Source organism: Erithacus rubecula (assembly GCF_903797595.1).
Source record: "Erithacus rubecula genome assembly, chromosome: 3".
NCBI classification, from domain to species: Eukaryota; Metazoa; Chordata; class Aves; order Passeriformes; family Muscicapidae; genus Erithacus; species Erithacus rubecula.
The window spans coordinates 54,057,785-54,067,141 of record NC_136689.1 but is presented as its reverse complement, the minus strand read 5'-3'; the positions used below and the strand labels follow the sequence as shown (position 1 = coordinate 54,067,141).

Here is a 9,357-nt window from a genome sequence, read left to right as displayed (position 1 = left end):
AGCACCTCTTTCAGTATGGAAATGCTTATCATGGCAACACTCATCAGAAAACTGGTGTGTTTTGAGTGCCTCCCTACCCCCTTGGAAGGAGACATGGTCCTCTGGAGCTTTTATTCTGCCACAACTCAAATCTTTTCATCTCCTATAGAAAAGAGGAAAAAAAAAAGAAGTGTAGCATAAACATTTATTAGCACATCAGCTTATGTAATTGCTGCAACACAAAGACATAGAAGATGCAGCTGTCACCTGCTATTTTGGATTATGGCTCTTCAATATTCTTTAGGAGGACACCTTTAACTTTCAGTCATGTTTCTGACCAGTCTTTAGCCTTTTAGGATGAGCCAGGCAAAGTAGAATTAATTTTGTCATTGTTGCCATTAATATTGTTGATTGGCATAGGAAGGACAGTTTTCCTCTGGGAAAAACCTGCAATGTTTTGCTGCAGGAACATATGTTTGGAGTGGCAGAAGTAAGGTATTTATTATCAACCATATGATGGCAAAATGCTACACAGTAAAACAATCTGTAAAGATCTATGCCAGAAGGAGTGAAAACTTTCAATGATGGAAACAATCAGAATGTTTGTTGAGGTTTGAGGTGGCTCAAAAGCATTATAGGGAAATTGGATGTTTGGAGTGCTTGATATTGAAAGCTTGGGATATTTGATACTGAGGATACTACATGTTTAGTCTAAAATATTGATTTTCCTTGGAAGTAGTCTTTGATAAGGGGAAAGAGCTATTGAAATAACTCACACTCCAAATGCAAAAGATCAGTATTTTTTTTAAAAGTCTGAACAAAAAAACCCACAAGACTGAAAAAAACTAAACTGTATTCTTGGTCTTCCTTAGTCTTCCTTATTCTGTTATTATGCTGTATTATTCAGTCTAGAACAGACAACAGCTAACTGTCATGTTTTAACTCCAAACAGCAACCAAGACCCATGCATTTTCTTGCTCACTGAGCCCTGGTGGAATAGGGGAGAGAATCAGAAAAGCAAAAGAGAAAAAATACTGGGTTGAGGAAAAGACACTTTAATAGGTAAAGCAAGAGTTGCATACACAAGAAGAGCAGAAAAAAGGAATTTATTCACCACTTCTGGTGGGTGGACTGTTGTTCAGCCATCTCCAGGAAAGCTGGGCTCTGTCATACATGATGGAGCCTTGGGAAAATAAACACCATAACTCCAGATACCTTTCCCTTTCTCCTTTCCCTCACTTTATATAATGAGCTTTGAAGCCACATGAAGCCACAATGAAGCCATATTGTCTGGGACATCCCTTTGCTCAATTCAGGTCAGCTGTCCGAGTTTCTCATGCACATCTGCACACCCAGTCTGCTCTGTGGTGGGTGTTGCACAGCCTGGGTTTTGGTAGTGAGGGGCCACAGAAGTGGCTCCTGTGAGAAGCTGATGGAAGTTCCCACCACATCCAGCAGAGCCAATCCCTGATGGCTCTGAGAATGGATATGCTGCTGGCCAAGCCTGGGCCAGTTAGAGAGGTTGGTAACACCTCTGTGATTACATATTTAAGAAGAAAATCAAAACAAAGTGGGGGCAGTGTTAATTCCAGCCAGAGAAGAGGAAGAGGTGAGAACATGTGAGGGAAACAACATGGAGACACCAAGGTCAGTGGAGAAGGGGAGGAGATTCCTCTGCAGGCCATGGTAAGGCCATGGTGAAGCAGTTGTGAGTGTGAAAGACGGATGGGCTGGAGGGAAAGGCTGTTTTAAGGGCTTATTTTACTGCTCATTATCCTCATCTGATTTTGTTAGTAATAAATTCATTTTTCAACCTTAAGCTGAGCTTGTTTTGTCCTTGAGGTGTTTTCTCCTGGTCCTTATCTAAACTCACTAACCCTTCATTAATTTTTTTTTTCCTTTTCCTCTTCTCTGCCCAGCTGTGGCAGCGGAGGGTGAGCAAGTGACTCTTGTGAGTGCCTGGCCCTGGGCCAGTGTCACACCATGACAATGTCCATCATCTGCTGTGCAGAGGAGCCCAGCTGCAGGGGCCCCTTCACCAAGGGAAGAGCCACATTCACATGAGGGACTCACAAGAGGGGGTGTCATGGCTCATCAAAGGCGAATTCAGACAAACTGGGAGAGAAGGGTAATACCAGTTATGAAGCAGAAGAAAAGATTCAGAAAAAGACAGGGGGGAAAGCTGATAGTATTTGTAGAATGGGAGTGAGAGTGGGAGAAGCACAGCTGAACAGGCAGTAGAATATGAGACAAGGTGTAACATGTGCCACCTGGCCAAGGTGAAACATGAATCTCCCCTTTGATGAAGCCACATCAGGGACACAGACTTGAGCTAAGAAATAGGGCAACATGATACCTTGATTCTGACATTTGGCAATCTCACAAAAAACCCTTCTGTTTCATAGATTGTTAGATTTGATTTCTCATCCCTCATCCTGAAAATTAAAATGGAGAAAAGTATTTTACCACATTTATATAATTTTCCGTTCAATCCTACATATAGATTTCATTAATTTAATACTGAGGAAGTACTCTGACCTCTTAATAAGTAATCACTTTATTGTCAGTTTCCTACTCTGTGCCATTCACCTGAAATCAACACAGTAAAATAATAACTTTAGTACTTAGTCGGATAATTTAAGACAGATAAAAGGGGGGAAATCATTCCAGTTCTCAAGTGCCCTATCTCCACTGAGAGATTGATGTAGGACTGAAAACATTCTCTCAATGAAGTGAACTCTGCTAGATAAAGCAATCACTCCCTTTACTATTCCTTTTATCTTTTTGACTATAGCACAGAGCAATCATTAAGATTGAATTACAAAGCTCTCAGATTTCAAGTCCAGGGGAATAATGATTAAATAACAGAAATTACTGTACATTACCATTTACACTGTTAGTGCAAAGCTTGTCTCATGGTGCATGTTCTTCAGCTTCAGGGGAGCCCGCTTGAGTCCCTTCTCACTTGTGTTGGTATAAATTCAGAATACTTTAATGCAAGTAAATATATCATATCTGAATGCATGTCTGCAGCAGGGACATCTCTGCTCAAGGTTAATACTTCATTAATTTCTGATTCTTTACAGCTGTTGAACTGCAGGTTAATTTACTAAAACATTGCATATCTAGAAGTTAAAGCATTGAAATGGCACTAACTACATAAAAAGCAAAGTAGAAATGAACTAGAAATATGTGTATTATTCCTTTTCAACACTCACAGGACCAAGACATGATAAACTAACTTACATTGCTCTTATATTAATAAGATTAATTTCTCCACTCATTCTTTATTTCTGTCAAAACCACTTGCAAATAAAATCTCCATTTGCAGCCATTTGAAATACTGAAAATTTAGATTTGCAAATAGTCCTATGACTTTAAATTCATTTGTATATTTGAATCTACACAAAACAGCTGTCTTCATTGTATTTTAATTCTGACAGTAAGCAAAGTGGAGCCAGAGGACACTAAATCTGCTTTGCATCCTTAATGACTCCCATGACACTGTCCTAAGGCCTTTGGGATCTCAATTATCCAGTGTGTTATGCACCCAGAATTTCAATCAAATCAAGACATCTTACCCAGGACTACTCAGGTCAATATGCACACCACTAGACCCAAAAGGTGTGAGGAAAAGACTCTTATCTTTTTTCATGGGGTATTTCATTATTAAATGGAAAAGATTTAGCAGAGAATAGTGCTAATTATGTCCAACCTGAAGAGCCAATGGCAGGCAAAGGGAGTCAAAATGTCAGACCAGCTGCAGTCCAGATATATAAGCCAGGCTGAGCAGCAGGCTAACAAATGAGCTGGCTTTTTCCACTGTTAAAGGATATCTTTTTTTTTTTTTTAATTTCAATCTACTTCTTCCTTTCTCGGTGAAACTGGAAGAAACAGATCTGCTAAGGTTGTGGGTTTGATTTCTAAAACAAAGCCGCATTGTCACACAAGGCTATTAAAAGCTGTTTGGGGTAACACAACACACAAAACTCTGCTATGTACAAACTGCTGTTCTCTGCTTATCAAGAAGAGAAGTGAGCCCCACAGAGGGCACCATTAGCCCATCAACCCTCTGGCCCCAGAAGGGGATGTACACTACCTGCTTACACACACACACACACACACACACACAATACAGGCTCACATGATAACAAAGAGATTTCAGTACATCCAAAACTCTCTTGTTATTATTTTAGCTGCTGCAGCACTAGTGCTTCCAGTAATCTCCAAAAGCAAACTGGGCACTGTATTCCTGAGGAAACAGACTGCTTTAGTATAGCTGGAGAACACTGAAACACTTAAGAGTTGTAGAAGTAAAAGCTCACATCTAGCTTGTGCTCCCTGTACAGGTGACCAGTAAGCATGGGGATGTATAGAGTTGAAGACATAATTTTAAATACATTATTTACCTACTATATTCCAGCTACTATGGACTATAAATCCTTGCAGGAAAAGCACATGAAGCTGAAAAAATTCTACTTTTATCCAAATTCATAGATTGAAACAGAACTGAAGTTACACAGGTTGACACTCATATAATAGGTCTGTATCACAATCCATGGGCTTTGATTTGATGTTGATAAAACAAGATTGATGAAATATCAGTAATTCTTACTACCTTTATTTCCATAGTTTTAAAATACTGTATGAAGTCAGTTGTAGTCTTTGTCTCCAAACAGTTTGATATTATAAGTCATAGAATTACAATAAAAGATGTCCATTATCCACACACAGATAAACACATACATATAGTATTCAATTCAAACATAGAGGAGAAAATGCCTCACACACTTAATGGAAAAGCACTTGAGCCAGACAAGGACAATAACTGACAAAATGTTATTATTAGGATAATTTTGCAGTAACTTTTTATTCAAAAAAGTTGGATTTTTTGTAAACCTGATATTTCCAAAACAGTGCAAGTGAATCAGAATACAGGTGAACACAAGCTTCTAAATACAAGTGACATCAGTAAGAGTGAACACATTCTTCCAACCACAAGTTCACAGAAAGAAACATACAATTATACAATATGTAAGCAGTGACATTCTGAGAAAAAGAAGGGACAATGGTGCAGGTACTCTACTGTGCATGCAAACCAAGCTCCAAAAGCAATTAGTCTTCATGCCAGTTTATTCAATGCACATTCAATGAACAAAATTCTACTATCATTTATATCCAGGAAACCCTAGCAAGTGGGTAGACTTGGACAAAGGATAGAAATTAGTTCCATGACTCCCTTAATTCTTCAGTGAAAACAGTGTTATATATTTCCATGCCAAATGGATACTATTCTTCAAACTTGTGCAAGACTCCAAAATGTGCCTACAAACACAAGACATTCAAGAAAATTGATACTAAATATTGTCAAGGAAAAATTTTTCATATCCAGTGCTTTCTGCAAGCTGGGCTACCTGCACATCACTGACTTGGTATGTGGGGCCATTACCATTCATGTATTTAGGCACAGAAAGGGCTGTTTTCACTATTATGCTTGGCATTGCAGAAGTCTTAGCCACTTTGAAATGGAAAAATTGCTTAAGTGGTCTACAGGCTTGAGGTTTACATCAGCCATAATTTGTCTCTCAGATAACCCAAGCAACTTGTGAGTTTTTCTTGTCAGATATTGTATCAACACACTTAATTCACTTTAAAACTATTTTCTCCCTAATGCATGCAGATAGCTAATAGTTAATAAATATCAATACTGTAGTTATAGCAGGCACTTGATGGTGGTGGTAAAAAGCAAACAGGAATATGAATGCGGTCCATTTTTATAATTTGAAGCTATCATGAATATGGCAAGGAAGAGCAAGACCTGTTCTCAAGCAGATTTCTTGCATGTTCTCTGCATTCAAGTATCCAAACTTCCAGCTGTTCTTTTACCACACCCTTAAGGAAGAAGACATCCTGCAGCTTTCAATCCTGGTTTCACTTTCTACCACAGAGCTTGGCCCTTCTTTCATGGATTTTATACCAACATTTACTCCTTATTTACACAAAGTGCAAAATACAAGTAGTATCTAAACCCAAGTCTTACAAAGTTCCACTATTTCTATTCAGAAATCCAAGAGCTTTTCGAGGAAATGTTTCTGAATTAATTACAACTGGATTTCTTCTAATACAACAAACAATTTGTTAAAGAATTACCAGCACTAAAAGTGGCAAGCTGAGATCCAATGACATCTGTGCCTTTACTAAACCTCCTTCTAAATTCTTGAGGAAATACATTCAGTTCTTGGAACACCCAGATAGGCAATTTCAAGACTCAGATATCCAAACATTTTAATCCTTGTATCTACTTATCTCTCTTAAAATTATCATATAAACAAACTCATGACTCAAGTATGTAACTCACATGGTAGACATAATGCTCACAGCATGTAGCAATTTATCACTTGCTTTGATAGCAACAGATCATAATCTTTAACAGTAGCTTTAAAATTATCTGTCTCAATATTAATATGACTTAATTACTTTATTATTATTATTATTAAGATAATTTGTCAATGTCATAGTGGTTGGCCCAGTTACATCCTTTTGGTATATTAAGTGTACACTCCTAGAGACTGCAAAAGAAAACTTCCCAAAGAGAACATTCTGTGCTGCCTTCTTCAGTGAGCCAAAGCAAGCTACATCTTGCTACATGCCATGAAGAAGTGTTTTTATCCTCTCCCATCCAGGCAAGTAAAGGACAGACCCAAGATACAGAGTATCACAACTTTGACATACTTTAGGTTCTGTAGCTTATAAATCAAACACCAAATTTAACTTAAAGAAAGAGATTGTAAAAAGATTTTGGCTTATTTCTATTAAATTATCTGTATATGATATTACCAAGCGTTGTGAATTAAGCATATGAGGATTTCAGCTACTTTTATCTGCAAATCTCTCTTTTCTGTCTTGCATTGATGTTTAAAAGTACAATAGAATTTATATATATTTTTTTTCCCAAAGATTTAGCCAGATATCAGTGCTTGAGTGAACTATATAGCTATTCAATAGAAATTATAAAACATTGATACAAATATAAAGACATACTCAATATAAAAAGCTTGTATTTATAAAAAATATTCTTAAGTAAAAGTCTTCCCCTGAGGGCATACTATGTAGTTGGATTTATAAATATTGCTTTTGCACTGCAGCTTGGATACCAAAGTTCAAAGTTCAACTCTTAAATGAAGTGTGAATCGCTCCAGTCACCTGACATGGCTGCAGTGGTTGCCTCAGGATATGTTCCCTAGCTTTTTGGAGTAATAAAGACACAGCATCAATGGGGTCTCCAAAAAATCTGGAGAAGATTCCTTCTTCCACATATGGAAGATACGAAGCAGGACCTATAGACTAACGAGTGCATGTCACATGACTGGGCAGTTTTGTTCTCATGGGCTGGTTACTGGTTTTTCTGGACCCAGTTCCAACTATCTTCATTCTCCTTTCTGCTCTTTTCAGCCTCAATAATTTCTTTGTACCTCCGGCGGAAGAAGCCCATCTGCAAATCAGAAGAGATGACAGTGGTAAGTTATCAAATCATTAAACTGAAACTTACTTTGTCAGTATGACAACAGATAACATTATGCAGAAAGAAATAACTCAGGTATTAGCATCTAATTCCTCCAAGTGCCAATCCAAAAATCTTCGTTCCTTATTTTCATCAATATAAATGAGATCAGACTGGGTCCCAAATCTTCACAAGTACCCTGGTGTCTATAGATGAACTGCTCTGAGGTAGGAGTCCTCTCATATGAAGTATGATCTCAACAAGAAAAAAAAAGTGCATTAGGTATTTCTAATAAATACAGACCAGCAGAGGCAGATACAGGTTTATTGGTTTAAAGTAGAGGCTAATGCTAAATTTGAAGCTGAACTTAAAACCAGGCTAACTCCTGGGTCTTCTGTAAATGCTGATGGAGTTTTATGAGCAGTACTCTCAGTGTCTACAACCATACAAAACAAGAGGGACCAGAGGAATACAGTACAGTCACCCACATTCCATTTCTCAGTTCCAGCCATAATCACTGATATTCACTTTTGCATATCTTCTTGTTTCCTAAACCCTTGAACCTAAAGAAATACAACTGGTTTTCATCGCAGTTTGGATTAAAATTCTCATATCTGTTTCTTTAAGTCTCTCAGATAAACAAACATTATTTTAATAACAGACTTTGGTAAGCATTCAAAAATAACTCCTCAAACTTAGCAGTGCGCTGTTGAGATCACTGAATAAATATTTTGTTCAACATAATTAAACATTTATGTAATTCCTACCACTCTAAACCTGTTTTCTTACTCCTGCTGTGTAAAACATGTTTTAGTCTTCTTTTATCAAGCAGTTATTGCCACCCTTTATCCCCAAATTGCCTGTATATAGGAATATTTTATGTTGTTTTGTCATTGCAAACAATAAAATTCCATTAAATTGGACTTCTTACTTTCAGTTTTCAACAACTTTAATTTTCTTCAAGAGTATTTTTAATTCCCAGTGGTCTAAATCTGTCAAGGGAGCTTCTCCAGCACATCTTCCTGAAGTCCAAGTCCTTCCCTGTGCCTTGAATTACACCCTGAATTCGCAGCAGCATGACAGTATGCACACACCATCCCAAAATCAATCTCTATCTCTGCCTCTTGCTTTCTGTGCAAAAGACATAGAAGTGTAGCACAGTCGAACAAGCCCCTCTCTTTTGGTAAATGGGACATGCTATTAATCTAGGAGCATAGGTATACATTACAAACATACCTGCTGTCCCACCTGCAGACAGGGGATAATTTCTGCAGTAGCCAGAGGGAGTTCCAGGTAATATGGCTCAGTAGCATTTGCATGCAAATCACTCTTTCTACTCCTTTGTTATTAATATTGTTGCTGATATTGTTTGTTTTCTTATCTCATTGCTATTTCCAGTAAATCATTCTTATCACAATCCATGATCTTCACATTATATACCTCCAATTGTCCTCTCCATCCTGCCTAAGGGGAGTTTGGAGTGTTTCAGTAGGAACATTTAATTCAATAATACAATTCCTAAACCACAACAGCCTAATTTGGTGCCCAAGTGGGACACACAGATTATGATAACAACAGATCTGCCCAGAGCAGGCTGGAAACAAACTTCACTAAGCCTTTGTTGTATTAGGTACAGAGCCACTGTCTACAATGTTACTTGATCTCTTCATGTGGTTGTGGTACTTAACCCTGTATATATATTCCTGTATATAATCCTTGCAGTGCTCTTTTTCATAACAGGGAGAAGGATCAGGATTACTTTGACGATGTACTGTGTGATAACATGTTTATCACATGATAACACGTAATAATGGTCATTTGGGGCTTGTATTCAGAGTTGTTCTCCTACCCTTGCCTCAGGCACAATATTTAGTGGT

General features: G+C 37.7%; 1 protein-coding gene across 1 annotated transcript in view; it reads right to left on the bottom strand.

Annotated features, from left to right (window-relative positions):
- Positions 1-4,584: 4,584 nt before the first annotated feature.
- Positions 4,585-9,357, bottom strand: part of ITGA9 (integrin subunit alpha 9) — a 214,232-nt gene continuing 209,459 nt past the window's right edge. Inside the window, exon 28 of the mRNA XM_079301914.1 lies at positions 4,585-7,471. Coding sequence (XP_079158040.1) covers positions 7,373-7,471 — 99 coding nt within the window. The 3' untranslated portion in view covers positions 4,585-7,372. The remainder of the gene's footprint in view (positions 7,472-9,357) is intronic.